The following is a 17,965-nucleotide window of genomic DNA, read 5'->3' on the forward strand; positions in this document are numbered from 1 at the left end:
CCCATTTCTATGTTATCTATAGATACAGAAAGACAACTCTTCTGACAATTCCCCCAGAATCTACCATTCTTTCTGGACCAGAGAAATTAATTTCCCTCTTGTCCAGCAAGTTAGTAATGCATCCTACATAGATTTGGCGTGCACAGCCTTTTCTGCAACTTCCATTTTCATACATAAGTTGGATTGCCAGAATTTAGGCTGATTATAAGAGTTCTGGGGGTACCACTGAAGACTTTCTCATGCTATTGGCCAGATCCCTCACTAGCATGCTCTTCCCCACCCTCCTACCCCATCAAGATTATTAGTTGAGCATTAAATTGGCCAACCTTAAGTAACTTTTAGAAATATTTTAAGTTATCTATTAAGGATGGTTCCCCCAAAACATCTATGCCATATTCTCTCAAAAGTTTGGACAAAGTACAGGAGAATATGAGAGCAAGCCCAGAGTACCTATGGCAAAGGGGTGAATGGCAAAGCTCTTGGTTGCTGGAAGTCTTTTCTCATTATGAAATGTCCAAGAAGTGCCCCCTAAGAATGATCTTGTCTCTTTGATGAGTCTGGCCTTCGCTTCTGAAGATGTACACATTGTTTCCTGCTAATCAATCAATTAAGGACATAGTTTAGGACTCTGATGGGAAGATACACTCAGTATACTCAGAATCATCACTCCACATAATCCAGTTGCTCTCAAAGTCTTTACACACTTAGTCTAGGGTCTTTTGGTTAAGAATTGTTCTCATCTAGTTAAAATATCAGAGCTAATAGTAATAAAATAGGATAAGATATTTTTAAGCCCATCTTCCTTGAGAGGCATTGCATAGACCATTGCACACATTGTAATTCTCAAATTTACCAGATGCTCTCCTGATTAAATCTCTCCCCTCTCCATACACACTTAACAAGTTATTAGAGTGTTAAGAGGTAGACCTGGAAAATTTGGAGTTTGGGAAATAAAAATTAGGAGCATACAGAGGGAAAACCTTATGGTGGTTCACAGTGTCACAGGCTACAGAGAAGTAAAGGATGAGGAGAGTTTTTTTAAAAAAATCTTTAAAATTTATGATTAGAAATCTGTTGATGATCATTTAGTAAATTAATTTTTGTAGAATGGTGGAAATACTAAGAATTTAATTAAGCCTTCTGTGATGTATAATAAGCAGTAAGCATACAAATAAAAGACAAAAATATGTTCTATTTTCATGATTTGATGGGGGAAACAACATGCAAAAATTATAGATTTAAATATACATATATATAGTATAAATGCAAAGTAATTTCCTAGAGAAGTCTTTAATAGGAGAACTGAGATTTTCTGAAAAAGTGATTTGAACTAAGTCCTGAATTCAGAAGGCATACATGAGAAAGGAGAATGTTCCAAATATGAAAAAAGGAGATGAGAGTGTTGTATTTGAAGAATAACAAGAAAACCCATATCACTGTTGTTGTAAAGACTGTGGAGGAGGGTAAAATATAAGGAGATTGGAAAAGTAGGCAGAGGCTTATATGATGAAAAAGACCTTAAAAGCCAAATGAAGATTTTACATTTGATCCTAGAAGTAGAAAGGAGTTACTGGGTGTATTGTATTGAAGGAGGAGCATAGTCAAGATTTTCACTTTAGGAGAGTCATTTTGTCAAGCAAAGTTGAGGATGGATTGGAATAGGGAGAAACTTGAAGCAGGGAAATCTATCAAAAGACCTTTGCAATAGTCTGGGTTTAAGATTATGAGGATCTGTGCCAGAGTATCAGCTGTATAGAGAGAATGAAATGAGACATGTGAGATATTTTGAAATAAAATAAAGCATTTTGTAAAGGTAGAAGAACATGACATGGTAGTATATTGGACAGGTGAGCTGAGTGCTAATGAAGAGCCTGAAATGATGCTAGTATCTTTGAGAATAAAGGGAGAATTTTTTAGTAGAAAGATGAGTTCTGTTTTGCATATTCAGAATACAAGATATGAGGAGAGAATAGTTAGTGAGAAAATGGATTTATTTAACATGGTTAACTTTACTGAGAAGTTTGAAGTTGTAGGGAAGGTAAAAACAGAATGATATATCCCTGTTTTTAGGCAGATAGAAGCTAGTAAAATTAAAGATGCATGAGAACTGGAGAATTGCTACTTTATTGATACTGAAAAGAGGGTAGAGACATTGGGATGGAATAGGAAAAACTTACCTCTTCTGAGACAGGAAAGAAAAGAGAAAAATGTTAAGGGATTGAGGAAGTTTCTAATCTTGTGAAATATGAGGCTACCATTGCTGGAAGCGTGTGAATTAGCATTGAGATTAGAGACTTGAAGGAGGAAGTATTTTAGCTCCTCCTGGTAATAATGAATTAGAAAAATTTAAGACAAGAAGGTTTTGAGAATATAGAATTTTAGAATTTAACATCTTAGAGGTGGTAAAATTTCTTTTAAGGTTAAATGTTTTTAGTTTAAATATATACTAGAATTTAAAATTAGGGTTTATTTTGAAAAATGCGGTATTCAGTTCAAATATATGCCAATACCTTCTGAGTGGATGATATTTAGAAACATTTGTTCTTGATCAGATGGCATAGAGAAGCCTTTTGGAATAGTCACGATTGTCTATTGATGAATGTCTTTGATTTAAATCTAACCAAAAAACTACAATTTTATGCTTTGTACATTTTTATTAAAGTACTTAATGAGCTTACTTAAAAACCAGTAACTTTGCCTTCTTAATATTGTTATCAAACAGTTTTTGAATTTATATGATTTTTATGGGCAGTTGCTGTAATCATTTCCTGAGTTTGATAGGACATGGAAGGATTAGTTTTTTCTTACTCAGCCCAAGGATGATCTTTAATGATTAAAGAATGATTTTCCTCTTCTCTCCTCTACAAAACTTCCTTCTCCTCCCTCTCCCCCTCCAAAAATGGTTGTTTTTGATAGTGATGATGAGATTTAAGATGTGACTGAATCACTTTTTAGTCACGGTAGAGTGAAGAAAGATGATTCTTTGAATTGAGAACCCATTAAAGAAGGTTTAAATATTATTTGGTAAGGATGCTTGCTATTCTTGATAACAATCTATCTGATTCTCAAATGACATATAAGGTTCTAGAACTGGAAGGAACTTTAAAAATACTTTGTTCTTTTATTTTTGCAGAAGATGGGATAAAAAAGGAAGATATATGAACCATTACCAATGGGAATGGAAAGAAATTTAAGATATGTGAGAAGAGATTCAGGTGGAAATTGGTCCTTTTGATGCCTTACAAGTTTACTAAATATACTATGTACATAGCATTCATTTTCCTGAAAAGAAAAATAGACATTTGAAATTATTGGCAATATCAAACTGTAATTTAGAGAATTTAGATTCTATTCTTGATTCTGCTATTGAAGTATATTTTCCAATGAATAAAAAAAGATCATAAGAGCAGACACATCATTTTATATTTTATCAGAGAAGTTATTTTAGGTTCATCAAAAGTTTTCAAATTTATTCTGTAAATATTTACTGAACATTTATTCTGAACTAGCTTTTAAGATCCTAAGGGGAATACAAAAAATGTGACAAGATCATTGCTTCTAGTATCTTACACTGGAGTTTGTAAGTTATTATGCTCTTATATGTAAAACTTGAGGCTAATCTTATCTCTCAAATTCTCAGGGCCACACCTCCATCCTGTTTCTCCTTTCTTATATTACCATGCTCTCACCAATCTCTGATGTCTTCCACTGACAATGTCAAAGCTTTAAGAAGAAATAGTTTCAGAGCATTGACTATTTGTAAGGCACAATTTTAGGTATCAATATCTATGGTCAAAAAAGAGCAGGAAGAAGCTGACTTTGACCATAGGAATCAAGGGACTCTCAATTGCAAGTGGTGGAGATGTTTGTAGTAGTGCCAAATTTGGCTTTTATAAAGTTGAAATCTGAGGTTTGGATAGGTTTTGAAGGATGAAGAAAACCTTGAAGTTAAATCACTAAAAAAATCCCTAAAAAAATTTTTTTAGCGACAGTTTTTTAAATGACTCACTCAACCACAGGGAAGAAAGAGGTGGTTTGGGATAAACAAAAAAATTTTTGCAGACAAATAAAAACTAGCAAACTATATAAGTTCTCTTTTTGCACCACAGTTAACTTATTTTTTTCCCATGTATATTTATCGCCAAAGAAATCTTAATTACCAAATGAGGATATGCTAACATTGAGTATAAAGCAATTAAGTTAGTTTTAAACCCTTTTATTTTCTTCTGAAACAAAAATTATATGCAGATTATACAGATTTTTCTGAAAGTCAAACAAGAAATAAGATTCATTGGTGGCAGCCCTGCCCTAGTGACATTATGTCCCTTTCCTATGTGTATTTTCATATACTGTCACACACAATTTTGAAGATTCCTTTTTGAACACAGATTTCTTTTCATTGAAATTTTATCCCTTAATCCAGGTTATTATCCTTTAAGGTTCTTGTAACAAGAAATTTCGCATTACAGATGTTTGATATAGTGTATTGTGATTTGTGAGATTTTTTTCATGAATAATTGTGTGATTAGTAACTATTTGAAAATCATTCAGCTTCATTGGAAAATTCCTATCTACTGCTTTGTGGATTTTTAATAATATGGTACAGAAGCATTTTCTTTGAATTTCTATTGTAATTGTCTGCATGCCATTATCAGCAGCATTTACAGATTTCCCTTCAACATAGCAAAAGCAACTCATTTATTCATATATTTAGATATGAAATAAGCTGATTTTTACATTCATTTTAGTTCCTTAAATTACTATAACTTTACCTAATTTGAAAGCATATAGTGTTTAAATAGTCTTATACTCAAATAATTCTAACAGGACATACCATTCACTTATAAGGGGAAGAACACTTAATAAAGTGGACAAATACTAATCATGATATGATATATGTCTGGAATCAACTTTCTTTCCCCTTATTATCCTTTCCAATAAATTTAGCTATCCTCAGATTCATTAAGGAGGCCATAATGAAGAAAAGTGAAAAGAAAGCTGGCCTTGAAACCAGGAAAAACTTGGGTTCAGGCTCTGCCTCTTGACATACTGGTTGTGTGACTCAGGGCAAGTCACTTAACCTCTCGATGCTCTAGGCAACTCTTTGAGACTATGAGCTGCAGAGAAGATTCTGACCTAGATTGGTAGAGGAAGCTTCCTTACTCAGGGGTTCCCTCTATCAAGGACGTCATAGTTCCTATCTCTGTCTTTCATTAGATTTAATTATTCTATAAAGAACCTTGTACGAAAATATATACGTGTGTGTGTGTGTATGTGTGTATAATTACACACATACACACACACATATTTGCATGGAATCTGTTATGGCCTGGTTATTTTTGTAGCCCAGTTTCAAAGTTTACTTGTGATTTCAAATGTTCTGCGTACTAACAAAAGTGTTTTATGTATCTGCTCTTCTGTCCTTCTGTTTTTTGCTGTTTCTCTGCCTTAGAGATTCAGAATATTCAGAGAGCTTCTTTCTATGACAATATTTCTGGTCTTCATGATCTACCAGGTGAATGTATAAAAACTGTAGGTCTTCTCAAAGCCAGAGGATTGTAAACCCACAGGAAGACCTTTTTTCCCCTCTCCTTTTTTTGGGGGGTGGGGTGGGGTGGGGGAGGAGGCTGGGGGAAAGTGAAGGGTGGAGAGGGAGGAGGAATGGATTGGTTGGTTTCTGGTTGGGGGAAGGTTTGGTTATTTTTGCTCACAGATTTGCATGACTCTTTCATTTCATGCTCTGTTATACTGCCTCAAAGCAACTGTTTTGAGTGCATACCAATTCAATTGCTACTGCCTACATTTTGCTTATTATTTTATACATAGCTATTACAGTCCTGCAAATTAAAAGATATGTGATTACCTTTTTGAATAGTGCCATTTTGATACATACTTTCCAGATAATATTGATATTAGACAGGTATTTGGTATATTATTTGCCTTTGAGCTAACGTTAAAGTGCAGTGCTGAGGAATTTTAAGAATTTAAACAATAAAATATGATGGACATGTAGTTGTTTCAGATTTTTGCATCTCACCATTATGTTGTAAAAATATATTTGTAATATTTAGCCAAGCTTTTGGATCAGGAAGAGTTGAATTTAAGTCTTTCCCATTGTGTTTCGTAACATATACTGACTATATGATTGTGGAACTGGGAAAGTCACTTAACTACTCATTATCTCAAGAAAGCAACTTTCTGTTGTACCAATCTGCATTAGTAATGGGAAGTTGAGAATTCTTTAAAGTTGTGATTACATAGGGCTGGTTAAAAAGGCAAAAAGCTCTATGTGGGTTCTCTTAAACCACTTGGAAATACTAAAACTGGGTCTATGTTGGGGCTACCACAGTAAATGGAACTATTTGAAATTTTAGGCTTATGTTTGACTGTGTTGGATAGAGTTCAGAATTAGGACCTTTTAATCCTTGCTTCTTTGTATCACATCCTGATCAAGATTAGTGACATCAGGTTACTTAGAATTATAGTTCATATTTCTATAAGTGTCTAACATATTTTTGTTGTAATTTGCAGTCTTGCTCTATAGTTAGTATAGTTATTATTTATCTCCCTTTGAGTTGTTGGATATAATTGAGAAAGTTAACCAACTAGGAAAACATAATTGAGTTTTTAGAATGACCAGATTAAAATTTCTCAAATGGTTAAAAACATCTCAGGTCTTTAAAAAAAAAAATCAACTTCAGGAGAAAGTGGACATCAGGTCTAAAGACAAGAAATCTGCCAGAAGAACTATAGTAATTCTTCTTTAGGGGAAGGGAAAACTCCAAAAAACCAAAGAATACTGATCCCAGAAAGTAGTAGAAATCATGGGTAATTGAGTAGAAAACTTGGAAATTGGAAATTAGTCTGCTTGTGATAGCAATGTGCTTAGGTATTTCTTAAAATATTTTTTTACTCTTAAATTCATTTATCTTAGAAGTTCTTAGACTTCTGAATTTATTTTTTTAAGCAGTGATATTTAGAGAGCTTGTCTTGGTGAAAGTTGACTATGGGCAAGTCCCTTCAATCAGGCAACAAGTATTAAGTGCCTACTATGTGCCAGTCACTGTACTAGGGATTGAAGATTCAAATATAAAGAACTGAATAATTCCTACCCAAAAGGAGATTACTTTTTAATAAGACTAATGTCCTCTAATATTCTAAGTTGCCAATCCACATTAATAGAGGGAATTTCCTTATCAAAACTTTTTAGACCAATACATTGTCTCTTCCCCTAAATCTCTCCACTTAATCTTCCCTACTTATTCAGGCCAATACCAACCATTCTCTCAGTCCCTTGAGTTCACCACATAGGAGTCATTCTGAGCGCATCATCATTTCATATATCCAAATTGTTTCTAAGACCTCTCAATTTCATCTTTTTAACATCTCTGAAATATGTTGGTCGTCTTAATAGTCACTGCACAAGTCTGACTATGTCACTGCCTTGCTCCTAAACCCTGCCCCCTCACACACACACACACACACACACACGCACGCGCACGCACACGCACACACACCACCTCTCAAACACTCAATTCCATTGAGTCCCTCTCTTGCCAACAGAGTCAACTAAAAAAAAATCACGTGGCAGTCAAAGCCTTTTGTAACATAGCCCTCTGTTCTGTTTCCAGTATCCCTTACTCCCCATTACGTAATTTTTCAGTCTAGTAACACTGGCCTTCTTGCTGTTAACCACAAACAAGACACTCCGTTTCTTAGCTCTAGGTATTTTCTCTGGCTCTTTTTTTGTCTCTACTTGGGCTTTTTTTAAGTCTAACTAAAATCCCATCGTCTTTTTTTTTTTTTTTTAATAACTTTTTATTGACAGAGCATATATGCCTGGGTATTTTTTACATTATCCCTTGCACTCACTTCTGTTCTGACTTTTCCCTTCCCTCCTTCCACCCCCTCCCCTAGATGGCAAGCAGTCTTATACATGTTAAATATGTTACTGTATATCCTAGATACAATATATGTGTGCAGAACTGAACAGTTCTCTTGTTGCACAGGGAGAATTTACTTCAGAAGATAAAAAATAACCTGGGAAGAAAAAAAATGCGAACAGTTTACACTCATTTCCCAGTGTTCATTCTCTGGGTGTAGCTGCTTCTGTCCATCATTGATCAATTGGAACTGAGTTAGATCTTCTCTTTGTCGAAAAATATCCACTTCCATCAGAATACATCCTCATACAGTATCATTGTTGATCTGGTTCTGCTCATTTCACTTAGCATCAGTTCATGTAAGTCTCTCCAAGCCTCTCTGTATTCATCCTGCTAGTCATAAAATCCCATCTTCTATAGGAAGTTTCTGTCCTAGTCTCTCTCCTTTTGTATCTCCAGAACTTAGCACAATTCCTGGCACATATCGTTGTTACTTCATCATTTCATTTGGATCCAACTCTTTTGTGACCCTCATTTGGAGTTTTCATAACAAAGATACTGGAAAGGAAATTGAAGCAGCAGGGTTATGTGACATGCCTAGGATTACATAGCTACTAGATTTGAACTCAGAGCTTCCTGACCTGGTACTCTATTCTCTGTGCCCTCTAGCTTCACTGGCACATAGCACGGCTTAATAAATGTTTAATGACTGATAGTGAAACACACACTCTGCTCCCAGAATAATAATAATAATAATAATACTATTAATTTCCTCTGATTTCTCCAATTACTGCCCTGTCTTGGAGCCTAAGTTGTTTCTCCATTATTGAAATTGGCTCAGTATTAATACAGCTGTTCTTGATCTTTGGGAATCACAATTCAGGTACTAGATTCAAGATCAAAAGAATGTTGTTAACTTCACTATATACAGCATTGTAGACCCCAGCAGAGACACAAAGCTTTACAAAAGAAGTGTTAGTACTTAGAGAAGCATTAAAATAGAGAAGTATCTTTTTTTTAAGTATTGTGTGATATCTGGAAGATAAGGACAAAGTCAAGAAAAACATCATGAAGGGAGCAGATTCATGCATGGGGTGGGTACAATGAAGAGGAAGGACAAATAGAGCAAGGCAGGAAAATCATTGCAACATCTTAGGCACATGGTAAAGAAGACTTAAACTAGGCTAATGGTAAAAGGATGAAAATGAGAGATATTGGTAGAGTTTATAATTCTTGTTTGTGGTGTTTTTGTTCTTTAAAATAATAATCGTTCTCTCTGGGAGAAAGCAGTTTCTTGGGGAAGTTTTCTAGAGACAGCCTTAGTTTCGGTTAAAAGTATAATCACCCAAAATGCAGCCAGTTGGTAAAAATAACAAACGTTTATTTTCTCCTTCCAAAATAGCCCAGTTAGTTGAGGCCTTTGCTTCTGCCTCTGCTTTCTTCAGCCTCCAGCCAGCCAAGTGGAAAATGGAATGAATCTCTCTTGCCTCCGAGAGAGGGCTTGTGGCTTCCTCCCAGAGTACTCCTCTCCAACCCCAGTCAGTGTTCTGAAGTAACTCTCTCTAACCCGAAGCTAAGAGCCTCTTTATATATGATCTCCCAAAGGTTGACTCCTCCTTCTGGAGGCACATCTAAGGGAGGTGTGAATTCACAAAGTTTACTTTGTCAGTCTCCCATACTTGTGAACTCCAATGAGTACTGGTGTGAACACAAGCATTGTATCAATTAGTTCTACTTAGTACCTTGTTTCAGGTTCTGGCCCAAAACATCTTGTAAGATCAGATCAGTGATACTGAACCATGCTAAATTAGATAATTATTGTGTCTCTATCAACTCTAATGACTTAACAGTTTGTAAAGATTCCAACATCTCCCGCTTTCTTTTGTTTTAGAACATAATGTGGTCATGACCTCCCTGACTGCTCAAAAAAGGAGTGAAAACACCTAAAAAAGAAGGTGGTCACGCCCTCCCTGACATCTCAGGAAGGGAGATGAAAACACCAAAGGAAATGGGAACTCAAATCACATTAGCGGGTTTCTGAAGGGGCTCACTTGAAACAGGTACACATAAATCCATCAATATGGCCAGAACTTGAAACATATACATGGTATACATAAATCCATCAATATGGGAGGCATTACACATAATTTACATAAGCACATAATCAGTATAACACAGGCTAGTAGTAATGTAACAAATAACATGAATCAACATGAGAATTTATACATGTCCATAAGTCCTAGAAATAGTCCAAAAGGAGTCCATTGTTCATTAATTCATGTGCCTGGAATCCAATACTGCCTGTAAGCTCTGAAGTACTGCAATAGTGTCATCAACAATTTTTCATCTCAAGGAATCCAATGATTCTTGCTGGTTTTTCAAGAACTAAAACAGTCTCATCTTGTGTTAGGAAATCCTGAAGATCCTGAAGATTTGTAAAAGTTCTTTTAACAGTTTCATTGTCAGCCATGCTCTTTCAGTGTCAGATGTTTCTTAAATCTCCTTTGTTTTGAAGTTTTTCTCTTTTTCTGTTTCATCTCAGGGAATCCAATGATTGTTGCTGGTTTTTCAGGAACTGAAAGCTGAAGATTTTAAAGTTCTTTTAACAGTCTCATTGTCAGCCATGCTCTTTTGGTGTCAGATGTTTCTTAAGTCTTCTTTGTTTTGAAGTTTTTTCTCTTTTTCTTTTTCTTTCTGATGGACAAGGCAAATGCAGCTTGTTGGTACCCATCTGAGTCCTTCTCCTCCTATAGAGATACAAGCAAACCCTCTTCCCGAAGCAGTTAACCTATCTAATTCCCTTCTATTTACCACTTTTGGGATTTCTCCTTATCATCTGGTAATTACATTGGAGCTGTTTTGCACTGGACACTGCCCAGTTGGGTTAAAAAACCTATATTCTGCTCACCTGTAATCCTGATTGCTTTTCTGTTGGTTGATGACATCAGAGTCCTGAATTTCTAAGGAGTCTCTGGGTGTAACCTCAACTGCTATCATGCCCCATCTGTCTTTTGATTGATACCTTAGAGTTGGTTCCTGCCTTTCATTCCTCTGGGTCAATCTACATTTAGAGGCCCAATGAAAGCCTCAGTAACATTTTAGACATGGGGTTTTGGGTTTTCTCTCACTCTGTCTTCTCACTCTATCTTCATATCTACATTGAGCTTTCAAATGTCCAACTTTTCCACACTGAAAACATCCACAAGTTTCTCTAGAAGTCCCTTGCCAAAAGGGACCCTGAATTTCGATATTCATCATAGTTTGGGTATAATAAGCATTTATGTCCACTGTGGCACAGCGTCTTATGATCTCCTCCAAAGGAGCATCTTTGTCTAGTCCCCATATAATTCTTTTGCAAATCTCATTGGCATTTTCCTTAGCCAGATGTCTGGTCATTATTTCTGCTGCTGCATTATCTCCAATGGTTCTTATTACAGCTGTTTGCAAACATCCCACAAAATCTGCAGAAGGTTCTTTGGGACTTTGCTCTATTTTTGTGAAAGCTTTACTTCCATCTTTCTATCCAGGGAGAGAATTCCAAGCTTTTATTGCAGCCTTAGAAATTTGCTCATACACTGGTATGGGATAATACATCTGTTCTGAATTCTCTCTATACTGACCTTCACCACCTAGTTAGTCAAAAGCTATTTGTACATTAGCTCTTGTTTGCCGATTGCGTTGGGCTTGAATCATAATTGAATTGAATCATAATTGGGCTTGAATTCATAATTCATGAAACTCTGAAAGCCACAACAAATTTTGTCCCAGTTCTAAGCATGTCCTCGCTATGGATTTCCAATCGTTCAGGGTTAAGATTTCATAAGACAAATTATCTAGTACAGCTTAACATAAGAGGATGTAGCCCCATAAAGACTGCAACCCTTTTTCAAATCTTTATTTTTTTCCAAATTAAAAGGAGTATATTTTCTTTCTTTTTGACCTGAAGAGTCAAGCTTTTCAATCACAGGATATGCATTTATAAAATGAGATGTATCTTCTTCATTTTTTTTGCCTTAATTAATACTTTTTCTAATCTTGTCATATTCTGCTTTACAGGAGAAGCTGACTGTGTTTCTACCTCTCCCCCTCCCCCTTCCTCCACCCATGAAGGGCTAATTGAGGGGGGAGGGTCATGAGATGTGGAATGATCTAATTTCTCCTGCTGTGAAGTATCACACTCAGAATTGTACTTAACTCCATTGTTACCTGATTCTTGCTCCTTTTCGCCTAGTAAAGTTGGCACTTTTCCCTCCTGCACTTTCTTTTTCTTCATTCTGCCACTTAAATAACTTCTTATAGCCAATTGTATTAAATTGTATGTATTAATTATGTCTTTGGAAATTGAGTCAGGTCCATTTTTAAAATAAAAAAGATCCTCTCTTTATAATTTCCACTCCATTGAGTTTGAATTAGATCTGTAATATTCACCTAGTTTTTCTCCTATTAATTTCTACTCGTCTAAATCCAATTCTTTTTCTGTAGAGAACCAAGGACATATGTACTTAACAGTTTCTAAAAGTTCAGTGATCTCCAAAATTATAATCAAACCATCGCTGTCCATAACTTTGAGAATGCTCTCTAAACATTTTCCTTGAACAGAAACAGAAGACTGTTTCCTAAATATCTGTCCCATCTTAGCTGAAATTCTACTTTAACTCTTTTAACAAAATTTCTTTGTTGTACCCACCCTGATTTCTGGGTCAAGAAGACTTTTCCACTGGATCAGGATCAGAGGCTTTTCCACTGAAATCTACTGAGTCTGTCTGTCCCTGTTCGGGCGCCAGTGTGGTCAAAATGTGGTGTTTTTCTTCTTTAAAATATAATAATAATGGTTCTCTCTGGGAGAGAGCAGGTTTCTTAAGAGAGATTTTCTGGAGGCAGCCCTAGTATCAGTTCAGATCAATAATTACCCCAAATGCAGCCAGGTGATAAAAGTTCAGATCTTTTATTGTCTCCAATATAGCCTGGTTAGCTTAGAGGCCCATCTCTCTGCTTGGTTCCAAGAGCTCCCTCCGAATGTCTCCAAATCCAAAAGTTTGTCCTTCAGCTTCCAGCCAACACAAAGATGAATCTGTCTTACCTCTGAGAGAGGGCTTGTGGGCTTCCTCCCAGAGTGCTCCTCTGCGACCCCAGTCAATGTTTCGAAATAACTCTCTTCCGAGAGAGGGCTTCTGGCTGAACTCACTTGACGCTCCCCTATCAATCTAACTCAGCTGAACTCTCTCTGAGAGCCTCTGTCTGTTTCTTATATATGAGAGAGTGGGATTGTAGGATATCTCCCAGCATGCTCTCTGGCCCTAAGAGCTTCAAGAGAGGTGTGAATTCGGGTATCTCATACTAACTCCTGAAATCTCCCAAAAGTGTGAACTCCAATGAGTAAAGGTGTGAACACAATCATTGTATCAATTAGTTCTACTTAGTACCTTGCTTCAGGTTCTGGCCCAAAACATCTCCTTGTAAGATCAGATGAATAATCTATCAATTCTAATGAGTTAGCAGTTTGTAAAGATTCCAACATTTGCCGATGATATTTTAGAGGGAAGGGAGGGAGAATTATGATTCCAATATGATAGAACAGTGGAAGATTATGCCACTGACAAATAGGAAGAAATCTGAAAAGGTTTAGCCAAAAAGATAAATCTTTTGGATATATTGTTTGAAGGCAGAAGTGATATTTTTAGGCAGATAGAAATTTGGGTCTTGCAATTCATTGGAAAGTTCACAACTAGAATTTTTTTTTTTTTTTTGAGGCAATTGGGATTAAATGACTTGCCCAGGGTCACACAGCTAGGAAGTCTTAAGTGTGTTAAGGCCAGATTTGAACTCGGGATCTTCTGACTTCAGGGCTGGTACTCTATCCACTGAGCCATCTAGCTGCCCCTAGAATTTTTTTCCCCCAGAAATTAGTATATAGGTAGTAGTTGAGTCATGAGAATTAATGTAATGGTAAAGGGAAAAAAATATTAGAAAAGGAAGAAAAGAGTAACAACCAACTTATCCTTTAAGGCAGGGATGGGGAATGTCTGTGGCTTAGAAATCATTTGCATAATCAATCACAGGCAGTGATGAACTGAAAGCTAGGTAGAAAAACCTCCCTCCCACTGCTTGAATTCTGTAAGTTGATAATTTTGTATGGCCTGCAAATAATATTATAAATATACAAATAACATTTGAAAAAATGTTTCCTAGTTCTGCTTTAAGGGGTAAGGCAGAAGATGAGCCACCATTAAATAGTAGTAGCAGACATAGGAATATAACCAAAAGAATGTTGTGTTACTGAAGCTAAGGATAGAAAGAGTATTCAATGAGAGTGTTTCATAGTGAAGGAAAACTGAAAAATGGTACTTTTGGAAAAGGGCAGAAGGATCAATTCAAGAATTTTTTTATATAATGGAAGATGTACAAGTTTATAGGAGGATAGGAAAGAACAAATAGGGAGTGACTTGAAGATACATAAGAGAGAATCATTGATAAGAAAGTAAAGAGATGAGAATTACATCAAAGATAAAGGTTCAGAATTCTTGACCTTAGTAAAGTTATCACTTTTGTGACAATAAGAAAAGAATAGAAGGGGGAAAGAGACAGAAGGGGAGTGATAAAATATATTTTTAAATTAAATTAAACTTAAATTTAAATCAAATCAGTACTCTTCTATCCTTTCCCCATCCCTAATGGAGGAGTGGGGATGGCGTGGGGAATCCTGTTACAAATATGTATAGTCGAACAAAACATTCTCTCATTTATCATGTGGATTTTTTTTTTTTTTTGTGTGTGTGTGTGTGTGTGTGAGGGGAAGGGGTTAAATCTCAACTACATGAGGAGTTGGATAGTTGGGTAATCATGGCTGATGATTGCATTAAACAGAGTTCATAATTCTTTCAAAGTTGATTTTCTTTACTGTATTGATGAAAATATCATTCTGGTTCTACTCACTTCACTCTGCATCAGCTCATCTCAAGTCTTCCACGATTTCTCTGCAATCATCCCTTTCATCCTTTTTTAAAGCACAATAGTATTCTGTCATATTCATGTACAGCTATTATCCAGTTAATGGGCATCGACTCAGTTAACAATCCTTTGCTCCCACCAAGGAAAAAAAAATAGATGTGAAATTTTGAGGAACAGCAATTTATAAGATGTCAGTTTTAGTAAAGTGGAAAGTTCTGAATCCACTGTGAATATGGAAACTAGATGCATTTTGGCAGCTTGAGCAAAGGGAAAAATTTAGAACATGATGTTTTAAAATGGATTCCTATATTTTAACAGACTAGGTGGTCTTAAAGGCCCCTTAGATTCATTAGGATTCTATAATTTGAAAAGCCATTAATATATTTGATCAAACAGACCTTAGGACTATTTGTGGGGGAGCTTTCTCATTTATAGGTTTCTAAATAAGAGGACAGAATTATTACTTTGGCATTTAGCAAAGTTGTTTTTAAAATTCAAAAGAAATGGAAACTTTATCGATGAAATCAGATCACTTAGCTGAAAATTTTCATTTTCCTTTTCCAGATCGTCATCTGTATAATACACAGCCTGGAACTGCCCTGGGGCTTCTTCTGTTTTCTCTGTATGCTTTCTTATTTAGTTTTTCATATCTGCTACTATGCAAGTTTTATCTCTATGCAGATGATTCCCAGATCCACATTTAACATTAGTAGTGTTTTTTTCTGAGTGCTAGTCCTACATCATCAACAGCCTTTTGGACATCTCCAAAACATCTCTCTTGAGTCCCATTCTTTTCCACTGGTACAACCAGCTCATTAGATCAAGGCCTTATTGCTTCTTACCTGAACCACTGGAATAAGTTCAGATAAGATCAAATATTTGATCTTGAACAAATTTTAATTCATTTTCAACATAGCTAGTAAGGGATTTGTCCAGAGCAAAAGTATGAATATGTTACTTCCTAAACTCATTGGATCTGTAATATCTCTGTGGTTAAAAGTACAAACTCTTCTGATATTTAAAGTTCTTCAGTCCCTGTCTCCTTACTATTTCTCTAGTCTTCTCACATCTCATTTTCCTTTATGTACTCTGCAGTCAGTAATTATTCATAAAGAACCTATTCTTTTATATTATCTTTTATATTAGAGCCTTGTTAAGCATTAGAGATTGAAAGAAAGGCAAAAGAGTCACTTATCTCAGGGAGGAGACAGCATGCAAAGAATATTGTACAAGTAATAACCAAAATAAGGAAGTCATTGGCACTGTGGGAATCGGGAAAAACATCCTCAGAGAATGTGGACAGACAATTCAGTGTGGTCCTTGTGTTTTGTACGTGCTTATATATTTACATGTTCTTACCTCCTTTAGAATATAATCTAAAAATTAATATAAAATCTAAAATATAATCTTAAAAAAAGCAAGGGGGGCTTTCTTAAGCTTTTATTGTTGCATGCCCAGTGTCTAACTTGGTACCCAAGATAAAGTACCCAAAAAATGCTTATCAATTGATTAGAAAGAACTTTTCAGCTAGCATCATGCTATATATAGCATTTTTTCAATTCTGGGTATTTTTGGGTATTTTAGGGAAATTGTTTCTGCCATGGCCTATATGTTTAATACTGTGCTATTTCAGATGTGCTATGATTATGTTTCTATGTAAATATTTTTTATTAAGCCATGTACTTTTAGATTATGTACCTCCAAAAACAAACCATTTCAAGTGTGATATCACATTCATTTATTATATTCATAAAGACTATTTATTACCAAATAGAGGTAGTTATGATTGATACATTATTTAATTTAGTAATAGCATTATCATATATTTACTCTTTTAATTGATATATTATTCATTATGTACAAAGTATAAAGAGTTCGAAAGTCTATAGCAGTACTATTGGTCTTAATTTCCTTATGGCACCTAGTCAGACTTAATAGAAATAGAAGGGTTAAGAGAATTGGAAAAACTTCTTAATCTGACTTGGGTAACGGAGAGTCAGCTCTTTCCTGTCAGACTGAAGTCATTTAATAGTCATTTAATATCATGAGTTCTTGTTGTAATGGTGGTAGCATCATTATAATGGAGTAATTCTGCTTTCTTTCTGTCATTTGTTAATGTAGGTTGTCCCAAGAAGTAATCTCAAACTTTCTTTGTTCTTTTTCTTTTGAACAGTCTTTAAAAGTTTTTTTTTTCTTTTAGTCCTTTACCTGTTTTGTATCTCTGTATTTTGTATCTGTATTTTGTACTGTCTTCCTGATGCTATTCTTAATATTGCCACTTTAGGATTAGGCTGTTTCTTGTTTATCTTTGTGTTCTTCCTTCTCTCTGTACATATAATTTATTTCTTTAGAAGTTTCACTTGACTCACAGTGATATCCAAAATTATGACGAATGTTTTAGAAGTAAGCCATGTATCCCTGTAAAAGCAAATTGGTTTTTAAATTTTTTCAAACTTGGTCATAGACGCTACATATTTTACCCTTCATAGGATTATCTAGAACTGGAAGGGACCTTATTCCATCCAACCTAGGCTTTTCATTTTATATATAGGAAAATTGAGGCCCAGGAACATTCAGTGACTTTTCAAGTGTATATAGATAAACCTAACTCCTCTGACTTCAGAACTAGACTTTCCTACTGTATCACTCTACTTCAACATCCTCTCTGTGTCCTGGATATCCTTTGTGTATATTGCCATCATATTTTTTTCTTTTAAAATTCTTTTGCTCAATTATGCTCATTGAATTTGAATTTTGTTTCATCGAATGATCATTTTTTTCCTTGAAGTATTGTATTTAATTTTTTTTTTTGAAGTATTGTATTTAATTTTGCTGGGGAGGTGATTGTGCTTTGCCTTCCAGAACATCATATTCTGTGGCTTCCTGTCCTTTAATATTGCAGCTGCTAAATCTTGTGTAATTCTGATTCCTCTGTCCCTGATATTTAATTTGTTCCCCAATATTTAAATCGTTTCTTTCTTGTCACTTTCCAGTACTTTTTTCCTTGACCTGATAGTTTTATAATTTGGCTATAATGTTTCTTGAAGTTTTTATTTGAGAGATCTCTTTCCTAAAATGATCAATGGATTCTTTCAGTGTCAGTTTTACCTATTAGTTCCAAGATATTGGGCTAG

At 35.2% G+C, this 17,965-nt stretch overlaps 1 protein-coding gene across 2 annotated transcripts in view; it reads left to right on the forward strand.

Annotated features, from left to right (window-relative positions):
* The window catches only part of MYH10 (myosin heavy chain 10), a 227,432-nt gene that overhangs the window by 132,005 nt on the left and 77,462 nt on the right, over positions 1-17,965 (forward strand). Inside the window, exon 16 of one of the 2 annotated variants that reach the window (XM_051995701.1) lies at positions 5,453-5,515. The exons of the other annotated variant lie outside the window; for it this stretch is intronic. Within the exon in view, the coding sequence (XP_051851661.1) occupies positions 5,453-5,515 (63 nt within the window). The remainder of the gene's footprint in view (positions 1-5,452; positions 5,516-17,965) is intronic. 2 annotated transcript variants of the gene reach the window in all.

Source organism: Antechinus flavipes, chromosome 4, assembly GCF_016432865.1.
Source record: "Antechinus flavipes isolate AdamAnt ecotype Samford, QLD, Australia chromosome 4, AdamAnt_v2, whole genome shotgun sequence".
NCBI classification, from domain to species: Eukaryota; Metazoa; Chordata; class Mammalia; order Dasyuromorphia; family Dasyuridae; genus Antechinus; species Antechinus flavipes.